This window comes from Sciurus carolinensis, chromosome 13, assembly GCF_902686445.1.
Source record: "Sciurus carolinensis chromosome 13, mSciCar1.2, whole genome shotgun sequence".
Lineage (NCBI taxonomy): Eukaryota > Metazoa > Chordata > Mammalia > Rodentia > Sciuridae > Sciurus > Sciurus carolinensis.
In genome coordinates, this window is record NC_062225.1 from 86,726,806 (window position 1) to 86,743,112 (window position 16,307).

Here is a 16,307-nt window from a genome sequence, read left to right on the forward strand (position 1 = left end):
CGGACGGACGTCCCGCCCCCGGCTCGGCGGGGACGGCGCGCCGGCCATTGAGAGTCCCAAAAAAGGCGGGGAAGGAAGGCGCACCGGGAACGCGGACTCGCCGGCCGAACGGAAGACAGGGAGACCGAGCGCGGCGAGCACGGGCCGGCGGCCGATAGGCGCGCGCGCGCGCAGCGGCGGCGTGGGCGGGCCGCGGGCGCGCGCCGGGGCGGGGCTTGCGGGCTCGCGGGCTCGCGCGCCGGCGGCTGCGGGCGGAGGGGCTTGTGGGTAGCGGCGGCGCGCGGCCGGGAAGGGCCGCGGCGCGGGAGTGCGTGAGAGCCGAGCGGGCTTGAGGGGCAGAGGCGGCGGCGGCATGGGCGCGGGCCGTCGGCGGCCGTAGCTGACCGCGCCTGGGCTCCTGCCTCCCGGGCCGAGGGCGGGGCCGTCCGGGCGGCGGCGGCGCCACTTCCCCGCTCCGCCCGCGGAGTCCTGCGGGCGCTCGCGGCGGACGGCGGACCGGCGGCGCGAGGCTGCCTGAGGGGCGGGGACGCCGTCTGCTCCTCGCCGCGCCCGGCCGCGCCGCGCCGCGCCCGGCGGACCGCGGGAGCAGCCCCGGGGCCCGGGCCGGGCGCGGAGCCCCGGAGCCGCAGCCGGAGGCGGGCGGTGGGCCCGGCGGCGCCCCGCCCGGGGCCGGCGGTTCGGGGGCGGCGCTAGGCCCAGAGGCGGCGGGACCCAAGCGCGAGGAGCCGGAGTGCGGGCCGGGCGGCGGCGGCATGAGCCGGCCCCCGCCGACGGGGAAAATGCCCGGCGCCCCCGAGGCCGTGCCGGGAGACGGGGCCGGCGCGGGCCGCCAGAGGAAGCTGGAGGCGCTGATCCGAGACCCTCGCTCCCCCATCAACGTGGAGAGCCTGCTGGTAGGTGCTCCAGCCCGGGACCCGACCCCCTTCTGCCCGCGCGTCGGTGGGGAGCGGGGAGGTCTCGCCCCACCCGCCCCGCTTCCGGCAGCCGGGGCCGCAGAGGAGACGCGCGGAGGCTGAGCTCCGGGAGCGGAGACCCACCTGGGGCGCCTCCTTCCCTCCCCGGGCTGGTGTCATCCCGCTGCCCCTTTCTGGAGTGCCGGGAGGAGACCCCGCTCTGCTCCTTCCCGCCTGCCCCTGGGTTCGGGGCGGAAAGGTGGAGGATTGGCTCTCGCTCACAACCGGACCACAGATCTGGAAGTGTCATGCTGCGTGGGGCCTCGGGCGCAAGCGAGGGAGAGGGAAACCCGATGCTGTCCCTCTGTTGGCAGTACCAACCTGGGTACATGACAAAGAACGGCCTCCACTTCTTTTACTGGGACGTCTTGGAACACGTAGCTGAAGTTTTGCCGTTTTCGGTTGTTTTTGAACATTCCGTAGTAGGTATTTAGTGCATTTTAATTTATGTTAGTGTAATTTCCCGAGATTGTTGCGCCAGAGCCAAAAATTCAGTCTGAATTGTAGAATAGAATAAATCTTCCCCCTTCATCGTATCTTTCCTAAGGTGATGGCCTTTGAAATCCAAATTCATATCTACGTAAAGGCTGCTAGTTGGGTCTTAATTAAGGAGCACATTTTACAAATAAATGCACGGTAGCGTACTGGTGTATTTCTGATTTCTGTTAGGTTAGACAGTTGTAGTTTACATATAATTTGATTAGTGTGCGGTAGAGAGGCATTTATGAGAAAAGGTTGTGTGGACTTATAATCTGGGGGAGAAGAAAGTGAAAAAGATTCTGGCTATTAACTCTGGAGGACTAGCCGTAGGGTGGGCAATCTGACATTCTGTGCCAGAACGCATATGTTTAGTTCTGGGCCTGCTGGGAGACATCTAGTGAGTATGTATGATCTCCTCCTCCCTTTCCGCTGACTGACTTTTCTTCCGAGGCCCTTGGTTGTCCTTTGAGGTTTCTGGACCCATTTGCAGAGTGACTCAGTCCAGTTTGGCCAAAATACAGCAACTGATTGGAGAGTGTATATCTTTCTGTACATTGTGTAGAATGTAGTGATGTACTATATTGTATCAGAATGTAGCGATATTGTATCAAATGTTCTTGACCTTTTTCTTTTACTAGGTTTTGGGTTCGTGTGTTGTTCCTGTGTTCTCAGGGGAGTGTGACACCCTGCACAGTCTTTGGAAATCTTCAACTGGGAGTGGGATTGGTTGCCTAGAGGTCCTAGCCTTTCCTTAACTAAGGCAGACTCTCTGGGCTTCTCTCCCAGCAGTTTTGCTTTGGTATTTTGCTAACAAAATTTTGACCTAAGGCCAGAAAGTTTTGTTAAAAATAGTACCTGTAAACCTCAAGCATTCATCAGGTTCAACCCAATCCCAGATAGAAATTTTTTACACTTCATTTTCATCTCTTGGGTCTTTAGTGATGTTAATCATAATTATTAGTATTATTCAGAGCTTGGAACTAAGCTGTTTATACATTTGATATGAATATACATTTTTATTGAAGTATTTTCTAAATTATTAAAAGGAAGGCTATTTTATTTTTTTGATAGCTTTATTTTTTTTAATTTATTTTTATGTGGTGCTAAGGATCGAACCCATTGCCTCAGACATGAGAGACAAGCGCTCGACCACTGAGCTGCAACCCCAGCCCAGGAAGGCTATTTTAAAAATGAAACATTTCACATTCTCAGTAAATACAGTCTGTTCATTTTTTGAGTGCTTAGTACGACTAAGACACATTTGCTAAGGTGACACATTACTGGTAAGAGCTCCACATCAGATATTTCTGACTTATGGCACTGTTCCTGCTCTTTTAGTTGATTAAATGTCTTTCTGAGTATGAATATGAATGGGATTCTGAAGAGCAGTAAATCTTACCAAGCCAAAAATTGTTTCTTACTCTTCGGAGCAAGATTTTGGTGTTTCTGTTGCAAATTGACAAAATTGAAAAAAATTTTTTTTTCAAAGTTATATGAAATTAATTTCAGATTATGTAAGTGCTGGGGCCAAATTATATTGTTATTTTGTGTGCACATATGAATGTGTAACAACAAATTCCATCATTATATACAACTGTAATGTAACAGTAAAAAATGTGGGCAGAAATTTTAAAATATATATATTTCATCATGTTAAATATCAGAATGGATCAATGTTTTAATGGTGACAGCACCACATATATAACTTGAAATTTACTATTCTATAATTTTCTTTTTTTTTTGGGGGGGGTACCAGGGACTGAACCCAGAGGCACTTAACCACTGAGCCACATCCCTAGCCCTTTGTATATTTTATTTTGAAACAGGGTCTCACTGAGTTGGGTAGGGCCTTGCTGAGTTGCTGAGGCTGGCTTTGACTTGCTTTCCTCCTGGCTCAGCCTTCTGAGCCCCTGGGATTATAGGTGTGTGCTACCACACCTGGCATTTTTACCATTTTGAAGTGTACAGTTGGGTGGCATTAAGTACATTCACATTGCTGAGCAAAAGCATCACTGCCATCCATCCACACAGCATTTTCATCTTTCCAGACCAAAACTCTGTAAATTAAAGAATGTTTTAAAAACTTCTGTTTTCTGAAATACTGATGAAATAATGGTTGGTGTCACTTTAATGATTCGAAACTTTACCACCTAGACTGCATTTCACATTGATAAGTATTTTATTGCACATCACATTCCTTCGGTTTTGCTCTATGAAAATAAATATTTTGTCTTTAATAGAGAAAATTGTCTAATACAAACCCAGGCGTGGAACTTAAGTTACTGCATTTAGGAGTTCAAAAAGTACCATTGAAAATTGTATATTGCAGAACATGACAAAAGTGAGATGAAGTATGCCAGAAGTGAATGTGTCCTGCTTGCAGTAGTCTAGGCCTAGAAGGCAGACCATAAGTGGGGGGAAAATTACAAGATGACATGTAAAATGCTTACTTCGCTCAGTGCTTGGTACATAGTAGTGCTCATTAAATGTAGTTCCCTTCTGTGTGCATTTAGCATATTTTTAGTTAATTGCTTTAAGTTTTCATTGAAAAAGAATATGGTTTTATTTACAACTGTTTCTTGTTACATAATTTTGAATGCATATCATCATTGAATTTGCCATCATAAAAGTGTGAGAAATCATCAAGCATAGATAAGAGCTGAATTCCAAGACTATCTTTGTAGAGATTAAATTATCTTGTTTCTTTGCAGAATCTAGTTGCTTTATGTGGGGTTTTTTTTTTTTTTTTTTTTTTTTTTTTTTTCTTTTGCGGTACTGGGGATCGAACTCAGGGCCTTGTGCTTGCGAGGCAAGCACTCTACCAGCTGAGCTATCTCCCCAGCCCTTATGTGGGTTCTTAAATTAATCCAAAAGAGTATATCTCTTTTGTGATTGCAGATTGTGAACTACTTGGGGGTTGGGAGGACTTCAGTGATACACTTTTATAGTTGAAACTTTGGGTAAATACTTGTGTTTTGTTGTCCAGACTCAGGTTCTCATACTCCTTTCCTATTATGATAAGAATTGTGTTATACTGGAGAGATAGCTTTCTAAAGTCTTTATATTTCTAAAGTCTTTACTTTTATTTTACTCTTTCAAAGTGTTAGTAAATAGTCAAAATAACCTGTAGGACAGTGTTACTTAAGACTTGTGTGTATGAGCAAAGGTGGTTAAACATTTATTTACAACTTTCAGTGACTTAGAAAACAAAACAATTAGATTGACTTCAGTATACCTGTAAACTGTATGAAAATATTTCTTATTATAGTAGCTGGATTCTTTCAGCTTGCTGCTGTTTTTTACCTAATTAAAATAAAATTGCATGGCGTTTATATAAGTGAGACTATTATGAGATGTAATAAGAATGAAATAGAATAAAAGTTGAAAAATGTTTTATACATATTTTTCTTTTGTGAAATAAGGGTTGTACGTTGCATATAGAGTAGTTTATTTTAAAACTATTTTGATGGTTGGGAAATCTTTAAAGAAAAAGAGTTAGCTCAAATGATGTATGCAATTTACTATTTAGGTGAAGTTGAACTTCTTTGCAGGCCCACAGTCCCTTATCCATAAGACTGCTATATAAAAAACAAATTTTGCTAATATTTATTTAATAGTAACTTCTGGCCCTAATCTGATGCTTGAATGTTTGTAGTCTGTTCACCCCTCTTAAGAAGCTAATAATAGCTTTCCCTGGAGAAATATTAATGTGTTTGATTTCAGGATGCTGCCCCATATTCCCAAGAGAGCTTTAGGGAATATACAGTGTATTATTCTAAAAATCCAAAAAAATTGTAATTTGAAACATCTTAGCCCCATGGTAAGGCCAGTGTAGACTAAGGAAAGATAGGCTTGTATAAATGGTTGTAAAGAATAGTGGATAGTTATCCTAAAGTATAAGTTTTTTGTTTGTTTTGCTGAGTCTTAATCAGATAGTTCTTTTCCCCCATTTTGAATTTTAAAATATTAAAACAATATAACTTGCAAATATAAGTTTTGAAGCACAAAAAAATCTGTGAAATCACCACACAAGTTAGTAAATACATCATCAGCTTATTAAAGTTCTGTGTGCTGCTGCTGCATGATTCAGTCTTTGTGATTTCAGTCCTTTCCTGTCTACTACCCTGAAAGTTTTATTGTTTATTTTATTTCATAAATTACTACATTTGTGCATATCCCTAAAGGACATTGTTTGGTTTTACTTTTGTTTTTAAACTTTCTAAATTGTTCACATTTGTATGTATTCTTTTGTGACTTGCTTCTTAAATTCAAACTTGCATAGCTATCAGTAATGAAACATAATGCAATTTAATAGAGTATAAAACTTTTACCAACATTTTATTACAGAAAAACTTACAGTAAAGGTGAATGAATTTACAAGGAACGTGTTTATGCTCATCACCAAATTACTGTTTTGCTCTACTTTCTTTATCATATCGATCAATCTTTTTATCCCTCTAGTCCTACATTTTTATTTTGATTGGTTTAAAAGAAGTTAGAGGTATTTGTACATTTCATTTTAAACATTTCAGCATGCATTTAATTAGAATTCTGTATTTGTTTAGTTTTTAAAAGGTTAAATTTATTCAATGATATGCATAAATCTTAAATGTGGGATTGATGAATTTTGACAATTGTATGTACAATGCAAATCTTTGTCAAAATGTAGATCATTATTACTAACCCCAAAGTCTTCCTCATGCTTTTTCAACTAATCCCACACTCCATTCTCTTAGAGGCAATTACTCTTTGTTGTTGTTGCTTTTGCACTAAAGGTTAGTTGTCTTTTTTAGTGTACTTCATGTAGCGTGTACTATTTTGTGTCTGGATTTTTTTAGCCCAGCAAAGCGTTTGAGACTCATTTATATTGTTGCCTCATAGAATACATTTTTATTTCTAAATTGTATTCTGTTATATAAGTAAACCAGTTTGTTTAGCCATCTCCCATTGATGAACACTGGGACTGTTTCAGGTTTTTGTTTTCAGAACGTATTATATACTTTGGCTCTTAATAAAGCTGCTAGGAACAATTGGTATTAAGTCTTCATGAAGATGTTTTTATTTCTTCTAGGTAAATATCTTGTAGTGGAATTGCTATGTCATAGGGTAGTTTTTGTTTACCTTCTAGGAAGCTGTCAGATCTTTCTTGGAATAGTTATACTGTTTTATACTCCTGTGCACAATATATGAGAGTTCTGGTTGTTCCATATCTCCCTTACACTTAGTCTTTTAAGTTTTTGCTATTCTGTGATGGGTAGTGATATTGCATTGTGATTTTAATTTGCATATCACTGATGACTAATGATGTACTTTTACATGCACTTACTGGTCATTTATATGTATCTTCCTTTGTGAATCATCTGTTCATGTTTTTGTCCTTTAAAAAAATTGGATTGTTTGATGAGTTGTACAAGTTCTTTAATGCCTTGGATATATAGTTTTATATGTGAAGAGAAAATCTTTGTCAAATTTATGTTTTGTAAATGGTTTCTCTGAGTCTGTAGCTTTTTTATATTTTTTTGGTACTGTAGATTGAATCCAGGGGTGCTTTTACCACTGAGCTCCTTCTCCAGTCTTGTTTTTGACACAGGATGACATTAAGTTGCTGAGGCTTACTCAGAACTTGTGATCCTCCTGTCTCAGCCTCCCCAGCTGCTGGGATTATAGGTGTGCACCACTGTACCTAGCACGTGTCTATTTATTAATTTAAAAATTTAGTAGTTACTGCTTTTTCTGTCCAAGTAATTGTTGCCTGTTCCTATATCGTGAAGATATTCTCCTACACTTTTGTTTTTTTTTTTTTCTAGAAGCTTTTTGCTTTCAACTTTTGTGTTTAGGTCTAGGGTACCATTTCAAGTCAGAATTGGTTTGTGTGTGAGTTAGAGGCATAAATCTTAAGTGTAGGATTGATGAATTTTGACAAATGTAGGTACAATGCAAATCTTTATCAAAATGTAGATCATTATTACTAACTCCAAAGTCTTCCTCATGCTTTTTCAACTAATCCCACACTCCATTCTCTTAGAGGCAATTATTCTACTCATAATATACATCTGTTTTTCCATATGGCTCTAAAGTTATTCAGATTGCCCAGCACCAGTTTTTCAAAAAAATTTTTTTTTCTTTGAATTGCTTTGGCAGCTTTATTAAAAATTATTTTATAGATAGGTAGACTTTTGTTTCCTTAGTAGCTACATCAAATCCTCAGTCATAGTTCTGTAATTTAATCCAAGCTTTGTTCAAAAGCCATTTCTTTTTAGTTTTATCCATACCTGAAGGAAATGGGCAGTCAAACATGGCTGATATAAGAGAACACAGATTTTATGTTTTGAAGGAAAAAGCCTTTTTCATTTTTTAAATTATAAAAATATGTTCTTAATTGTAGACAATTTAGGGAATATACAAAGGATAAGTGGTACTGGCACTTATGTACAGACTCCTTATTTAGAGATAGCCACTGTTTAAATGAATATTTTGGTATATATTTTTGATACATAAATATAACTGGCCTAAAATGTAAATACTAAAACAGTTACATTGTACATGTGCTTTGACATCTTTTTGTAGTCACAGTTATGTCTTATCACTGTAGGATGATTTCTGGCTTAGGCTTAGTCTTGGGAAATTTTTCATTACCAAGATTACAATATATACCTGAGTTTTAATACTTTACTGGCTTTTGTTAATGTTTTGATTTCATTTTGAATTCTTATTTAAAGTATGAACTAGGGGAGCAAGATCTTATCGAGATTGGTCCGAGTATCAGAATTCCCAAAACATTAATTGGAATCCTCTGGTTTGATCTCCATATTGCATTTTCTATTCTGATAGTGGTGGGTGGGGTGAGAAAGGGTAACAATATAAATTTGGTCTACATTTGAGCCTCTTGAGTTGCTTCATGGAAATCATATTCTACAACACTGTAAGAAGCGTATTGACTTATGGTGGGGTTTTGCCCCAGTAAACCGATGGTCAACTGAAGACTGTTGAAAACTCATTTAATACACCTAACCCATAGCACATCACGCAGCAGCACTCTGGTTGCTTATGCACCTGGTTTGTTGGTGGACTGAGAGCTGCAGTCTGATGCTATCCATGCTGCATGCCATTAGCCTGGGGAAAGAACAGAATTCATAATTTGATGTATGAGTTCTGAGTTTGTATCGTTTTTACACCACTGGAAAGTTGAAGAACTTGTGTTGAACCTTAATAAATTGGGGACCATCTGTATACTTAAAATCACTTTGTGCTGATATTTTAAATATATATGGGCTGTCAGAGATGAGTCACTGATGAAGAGAAATACGGATGACTCAAGTGCAGTTTCTAGCTTTAAGAAGGAACACAACAGAATGTTCACCGTTGATGGGCTAGCTTATTATATAGAACTTCACATGTAAGTTGACATCAAATCACGGTGGCCTTTTGGGTCCACTAAAACTGCCTGATGTTTTATCTGTGATTTGATTCATTCTCTTTTCCTCTCATCCATACCCCCTATTTTTAAAAGTATGATTAAGTTATATAGGTCTTCTTGTAAACTCTGCAGTTGGCTGTTCTAAATAATCCCTATCTTCTTAGAAAGCATTTAATTCACAATTGTTAGCATTTCTTTGAGTATATGAATGTGACAAGAGAAAAAAATATTAGTTTTTTTTTTTTTTTTTTTGTTCATTGTTGGTAATCTTTTAGGGGATGTTTCTAAGTCCAGGAATTATTTTTATGGTTTGTTGTTTCCTTTTGGTTAGAGGTTGTTTTTTCATATGTCTAAAGCGCTTTGTAATTGTTGCTGTAGTGGATTAATCACTTTGTATTTGGTGTCTTATTTTCTTTTTTCTTTCAAAGAGATTCAGACTTCTTTAGTTAAAGGAAATGCTAGAAGTTTTATTTTTAAAGGAGTATAGAATTGGAACCACTTCATTATTGGGGCTGTTTTTTATGCCACGAAAATGAACAGGAAAGTCTTCTTCAGCAATGCACGGTTAGTATTACCTTAATTATTTAGAATATTTTGTTGAGGAATACTTAACATACTAAGTATATTATAAAATATATATTAGCTTTTGAATTTATATTTACCTAATGCACAGAGTACAAGCTCTTTTAGGGCATGAATCTTTTTGTCTTCCTATTGTATTCTGTAAATGTTTGTTGAAAGAACTAAAAATAATCCTTTTTAAGCAATAGTAGTGATATACTGTAGAAATATGTTCCTACTTGAAGAGGTATGGAAGTAGTCCCCAGATAAACATTTTGATTTGTGTTCCTATCACTTGGTTCTTATCTGTTCATTGGAAGGGAGGTTAAGTAAATATCCGTATATGCAGAGAGGATGGGTTTGGGTAGTAGAATTATTTGAAGTTGTTTAGGAAAAGTAAATTTTAATTTGGTCATTTTCTGGGTCATGTCAAAACAGCGAGTCTTAGAAAAGATTTAAGCTAATTTTATTTTGTGTTTTAGGGGAACTAAAGACACCTTGTGTGGACTGTACAGTCTTTATCACTTATGTGTCATCTTTTGTGTCCCCCCCCTCCCGCCCCCTCCCAGTCCACCTTTTCTTCTGGTTAATCACATCCAGTTCCTCCTTATGAACCTAGGTGATCCTTGTGTTGGATTAGCAATTTCTGTAAGGACAGATGAACTGTTGGTAGTGTGTTCAAGGATGAAATCCTTTAAAATTTTATATTGGCTCTGTTATAGTAATAGTAAGGCACTTGTTTACTAATACAATTAAAAACAAAGTCAAAGGATATGGGAGATCAGGAACCAAGAGTGTCAAAAAGCATGCTGAATAATTTTGAAAAATTTTCAAATATTATCAAGCATTCTGGTTATTAGTAACTATTTTTATTTGACTTCAGATTATTTAGTGTTTGTAATATGTTTTTTTCCTAATAAACATAAATGCTTAGTTTTTCATGTTCTTTGCATTTAGAAAATTATAGAAGGGAATTTAGGGTTATATTCTATATCTACTGGTAGTGTTCAGTTAGACAAAGCAATACACAGTACATATCTTGATTGTAGTAAATCCTTGATAATCATGGGTCGAGTGAATAAATGTAGCATGCAGATGTAGTGTAATTGGCAAGGATATTTCAGTCTTGTATTTGCTGTTAGAATCAGCTCTGAAATAAGAGTCTGAGAGAAAGCAGGTATTGAAAACAGGTATTGTTTACCAGCTTTGCTAGTTCTTTTTATTTATTATTTGAGGTATACTTTACATACTACAAATTCACTCATTTTAAGTGTACAATTTAATGATTTTCATTACATTTTCAGAGTTGTGAAACATCACCACAGTCCATTTTCATTACCTCCTAAAATTCTTTTGAGTGGGTTTGTAGTCATTCCAGACTCCCAATCTCAGCAAACCACTGATCTTCTGTCTCTTTAAATTTGTCTTTTCTGTGAATTTTATATAAGTGGAATCATATAATATGTAGTCATTTGCATCTGGCTTCTCTCAGCTAGCATTCTTATTTTTTAGCATAATGTTTTTGAGGTTCATCTATGTTGTAGCATGTATCAGTATTTTCTTTTTTATGGTTGAATAGTATTCTAATGTATGGCTATATTATATTAATGAATTTACCATATGTGAAGGTGTTTTACATTTCACTTGGTAGATTCTAAGGAGTGAGATTGCGGGGTCATGTTAAACTCATGCTTAACTTTTAAGAAACTGCCAGTGTTTTCCAAAATGGCTGTACCATTTTCCCTTTCTACCAGCCATGTGTTAGGGTTCCAGTTGCTGTGCATCCTCACAGAACTTGTGGTATTGTCTGTCTTTGTGATGATAGCCCTCATGGTTCATTTTGCTCATGACAGATGATGTTGAGCACTGTCTCACTTGCTTGTTATTTCTTTATTTACTTGTTTATTTATTTGAGATAGTGTCTCACTGTGTTACCCAGGCTGACATTGAGCTTCACTGATCCTCCTGCCTTAACCTCCTGAGTAGCTAGGGCTACAGACATGCCACTCTGTGTGCCGTTCTTGTTCTTCTAATATTAAATCAATATGTTTGAAGTGTTTTTGTGCAAGGATATGGCAATCAACTGGTAAAGTTTTATTTTGTAGACTACAGGCCAAGTCCAGTGTTTAAAAATAGAATATAAATAAATACCAATCAGAACCCTCTGTATGTAGAATTACCCTACTGACTAGCATCTACACCTGGAAGACTTAGTTATTACTGGGAATTTTTGTTTTAAACCTTGTTATGGTACCTTTTGCTTCTGAGTAATGAATGACTCTTGTTCAACTTAGTAGACCCAGGTAATAACCGTAGAGTCTCCTAGTTGGCTTATTTCTAAGCTATAGGTGTTAAGGACTTTTGACTTAAGCATGGCCTTTCTACATGTTTTTTTTAATTCTGTTTTGTAGTCATCTTTTGTTTAAGCATGTTAGGAATAAGTTTATAAACATTTCTCTTATATGGACCCAGATTTTATCTTTCACTTTTCTATTCTCTATAAAAGATAAGAAAACAGTTCTGTATGTGGTTCCTATAGAAAGTGGGTAGCTATTTGTGTTTTAAACACTATTGCACTTAGCTTTTGGTTTATATTTGAATAAACACCTGAATTTAGCTTAAAGATAAAAATGTTGCCTTTGTTGTTCACAGGTAGCATTGAATATTGATTTGTTATAATATACGAATGTTTTTGGATCCTATCAAGGTACACTGTTCTTTTCACATGTAAAGTTGGCTGCCTTAGCACATTGTATCAGGATGTGATCCTACTGCGTTGCCTGAATTTAACCGTGATTCCTCAGAAGTCATTCTCAAAATGTACTTGTTGAAATTAAAATTTCCCTTCAGATATTTGTTTATATGATTATAATTGCTTTTAGTTTTTATTAAAGATAACTACATGTGAACTTTCCCTTTTTTTGAGATTTGGAGGAAAATTTTAGAAAGTGATTCTTTCAGCCGGATGTGGTAGAGCATGCCTTTAATTCTGTGACTCTGGAGTCTGAGGCAGAAGATCATGAGTTCAAGCCAGCCTCAGCAACTTAGTGAGTCCCTAAGCAAGTCAGCAAGACCCTATCTCTAAATAAAATATAAGACAGGCTGGGGATGTGACTGTGGTTAAGTGCCTCTGAGTTCAATCCCTGGTACCCCCCCCAAAAAAAAAAAAATTCAGTATTTAAGATGTTTCTTTGATGTAAAGTAAAAGTGAATTTAAACCATTTTTGGTTGGAGCGATAGTTATTTTTTTTAAAATGAAAGTACATTTGCACAGTTGTCACGAACTTTGATTCTTGCACCATCAAGTGAACATGCTTTTTATTTTTATTTTTTAATTAGAGCTTTATGGTTATATTACAGTTGTAAGGTTCATCCCATCAAACTCATATATGTATGGAAATCGATTTCAGTTCATGATCCCCCTTTTACCCTTCCCGAAAATGTGTTTTGATATATTGAAATCCCTATTAAATGTAAATATATTTGGATGATCTTGAAAAAATGTTTCACTGTTTTTGAGTTAACTTTGTTATTATAGTTTGTGGAACTTTGGGCTCTTACCCATTTTAAATATGTATGGTTGTGTTTTATCCTGTTACATAGTGAAAAAAACTGAAGTCAGGTAGCTGAAAACAGTGCATTTTAGTTGATTAGTCTGCCTTTCATGAAAGAAGAAAGATTAAACAAATATTTCTTTGTGAATTAGATTTCATCTAGTGCTGGGAACAGGCCTGCAGCATCTATAAAATTAGTAAAGGTGAGAGGAAAAACTATCCTAAGTCATGATTTTCTTTGAGAGAAATGAGATAGCTAATCACAATTTGGGGAAAGAGATAATGTAAAATATAAAGTTAGTTTTCGTACCAGCATTGCAATTATTTTAAATTTAGAATAAAAAATATTTGGAGTTGATCAGAATATTTGGAGTTGTTTTTAAATATCTGAAACATGAACTTTGAAATTTTGTATGAGCTTCTTGATTATATTTCTTCATCTATAATCACTGAAATGAATGTGCCTTTACATACATGATAGGAACCTTTACAGACATGAAATGATGTATCTGAACTTAAGATATGTGGTATGATCCTATATTGTGTTCATAGTGAAACAGTTTTTTTTTGTTGTATATTCTTTTTAACAAAAAGGTCATCTTAAGCTTCAATAAATGCATTGAAAATTTTTCCTATAGGAATAAAAATATATATACTCATCTAGAAATTTTAAAACTTAGTACCTATGGCCAATTCCTGGCTTTTGTGGATTATTTGAAGCTAAAATTTTCTTTTGTCTAAAAGACAATAAATAGCTAAAGGCATTGATTTCCAGCTGCAGTATATGCAAGTCGCCTATGGATCTTTAGAAATATTCACGTCAGGCTTCCACACCCAGATTTTCTAATGTAGTGTGACATAAGTATGGGGTGGGGGGGGATTGAACCCAGGGGCAGTTAACCAGTGAGCCACATCCTTAGCCCTTTTTATTTTTTATTTTGAGGACAGGGTCTCACTCAGTTGCTTTGGCCTCACTAATTGACTGAGACTGACTTTGAATTTGGGATCCTCCTGCCTCAGTCTCCCAAATTGCTGGGATTACAGTCTTGTGCTCAGCTGTGGTACCAGGGTTTTCAGAAATGTTCCAGGTGAACTAAGGATTACATTGTTATAATTCAGAGATGGGCAGAAGTGGCCTTGAGTTCAAAGTGTATCAGAGAAAAGGAGAATACTTCTTTATTTTTCCTTTCCTTTAATTATTTGGCCCACTGAGGTTTGGATGAAACCTGAAAGTCAGAATCATCCAATGTAAACAAGAATCATGCCTTAGAATACTTGGTGAAAGTGGAATCAGATCCTTTGATTTAGGTGAACTGAGATGGGATCAGGAGTTTACATTTAAAAAACATCCCTGGTGATTCTCATGTGGGTAATCTGCAGGTCAAAAGTTAGAAACATTGCTTCTTCCTGCACTAAAAGAAAAAAACCAAAACACATGCTTAAGGTCTTTCTGGGACACAACATTGCATATGTGAGAAATGCTGATGTATGGAAGGAGGCCGGGTTTTTGCATTTTATATCTTCTTTAGGACACCACAGGAGTCAAACCAAGACCAAGGTTTTTCTTTTCTTTTCTTTTCTTTTTTTTTTTTTTTTAGGAGGAGACATAATTTGCTGCTTTTTTTTTTTTTTTTTTTTTATTAAAGAGCATGTAGACAAGATGCATCAGTACAGAAATGAAAAAAAATTGTGATTGAAGTATACATTGTAAAAATTTATATCATTACCTCTTACTCCTAAGTCAAAATACAATGTCTGTACAAACTTATGGACATAGAGATATTTAATTTTGGTGTCTCACACTAAAGGATGATGGGGAAAATAGTGGCAGTATTAAGTCATTAAGAGTCAATTCAGGGGCTGGGGAGATAGCTCAGTTGGTAGAGTGCTTTCCTCGCAAGCACAAGGTCTTGGGTTCAATCCCCAGCACGGAAAAAAAAAAAAAAAGTTCAGGAGGAAGAATTTCACTAGAAATTTAGAATTGAATGTATGCTCCTTCAGGATACAGCACCTAAAAAGCAGGATGTTGTATGTCTATGCTATGATGTGCCTATGTTTAAAAAAATAGAAACTTTCAAAAATTACTTTGAGACATCTTTAAAAATGAGCAAAAGTAAATGTAAGGCAAACTTTCATGAAATTTTATTTACAAAACAGCTTTCAAGTTATTGGCTACCTTAAGTAATAGTCATCTTTATGATACCGTTTAGATTTTTAAAAATGTATTCTTTCAATTATTTCTCTTCACATCATTTAAAATGAGAGATAGGTGGGTTTGGTGGCGCATGCCTTTAGTGCTAGTGACTTGGGAGGCTTGAAGCAGGAGGATTACAAGTTAGAGGCCAGCATAGGCAATTTAGTGAGACCATGTCTCAAAATAAAAAAGACTGGGATGTATCTCAGTGGTAAAGCACCTCTAAGTTCGATCCCCAGTCCCAATAAAATAAAAAATAAGAGAAAACCAGACAATTAATCAGCAGTTCATATGTTTTTTTTCTCCCAAGTGTTTTGTATACATTTTCTGCTGCTTGGTCCTTTGATTTTTGGTTGTTAATGGGTATGTATATATTTTAGAAGTTTGAAAGTTAAATTTGCATTTATTGATTTTTGAGATAATATTTAAAACGACTACAGGAATGACAGTTATGATATTTTATCTTTTTTAGTATTTGAAATTTCTAGTAATTTAGTTGGTAGGTTCTATTTTATCTCATGGCTAATAAAACTGCATATACTTGATAGTATGAGGCATATGCCTATAATCCCAGCGGTTTGGGAGGCTGAGGCAGGAGGTTTGCAAGTTCAGAGCCAGCCTCAGCAACTTAGTGAGGCTCTAAGCAACTCAGCCAGACCCTGTCTCTAAATAAAATATAAAAAGGGCTGGGGATGTGGCTCAGTGGCTAAACGCCTCTGGGCTCAATCCTCAGTACCAACAAAACAAAACAAACAAAAAGCTGCACACAGTTATAGCCAGGGCACAATTAGTTAATATTTATGAGGTGCTTGGGTGGCATATAATACAAATGTCTTTACAGCCCTAAAGATTTATGACAGTTTATCTTTTAAAATGTATCCGTCCTATCTAAATTATTGCTGAATAGAAAGAACATTCAAAATGTGAAATAAATCTGCAACTGGGTGACCCTTTTCTCACTGACAGTTATTTCTTTAATAATCTTTAAAGTTTATATTTTGATTGGAAGACTTTTCCCAATTAGAAAGTTTTTATAATCTGGTGATGGGAACTCTTAATTCCATGATATCTCAATGTTGTACAAGATGCTTCAACAGTTTTTCATACTGAAAAAATGAAATTTAATTTGAAACTTCAAGATGTAGTTA

The 16,307-nt window shown here is 37.4% G+C and overlaps 1 protein-coding gene across 5 annotated transcripts in view; it reads left to right on the forward strand.

Moving 5' to 3' along the window:
- Positions 1–248: 248 nt before the first annotated feature.
- Rock2 (Rho associated coiled-coil containing protein kinase 2) overlaps positions 249–16,307 on the forward strand; it is a 136,633-nt gene continuing 120,574 nt past the window's right edge. For 3 of the 5 annotated variants that reach the window (XR_007104588.1, XM_047521946.1, XM_047521947.1), the window contains exon 1: positions 249–893. Coding sequence is in view for 4 of the 5 variants with exons in the window: in XM_047521946.1 (XP_047377902.1) it covers positions 753–893 (141 nt within the window). In the remaining variant the exon portion in view is untranslated. The remainder of the gene's footprint in view (positions 894–16,307) is intronic. The other 2 variants (XM_047521948.1, XM_047521949.1) reach the window with 1 other exon arrangement.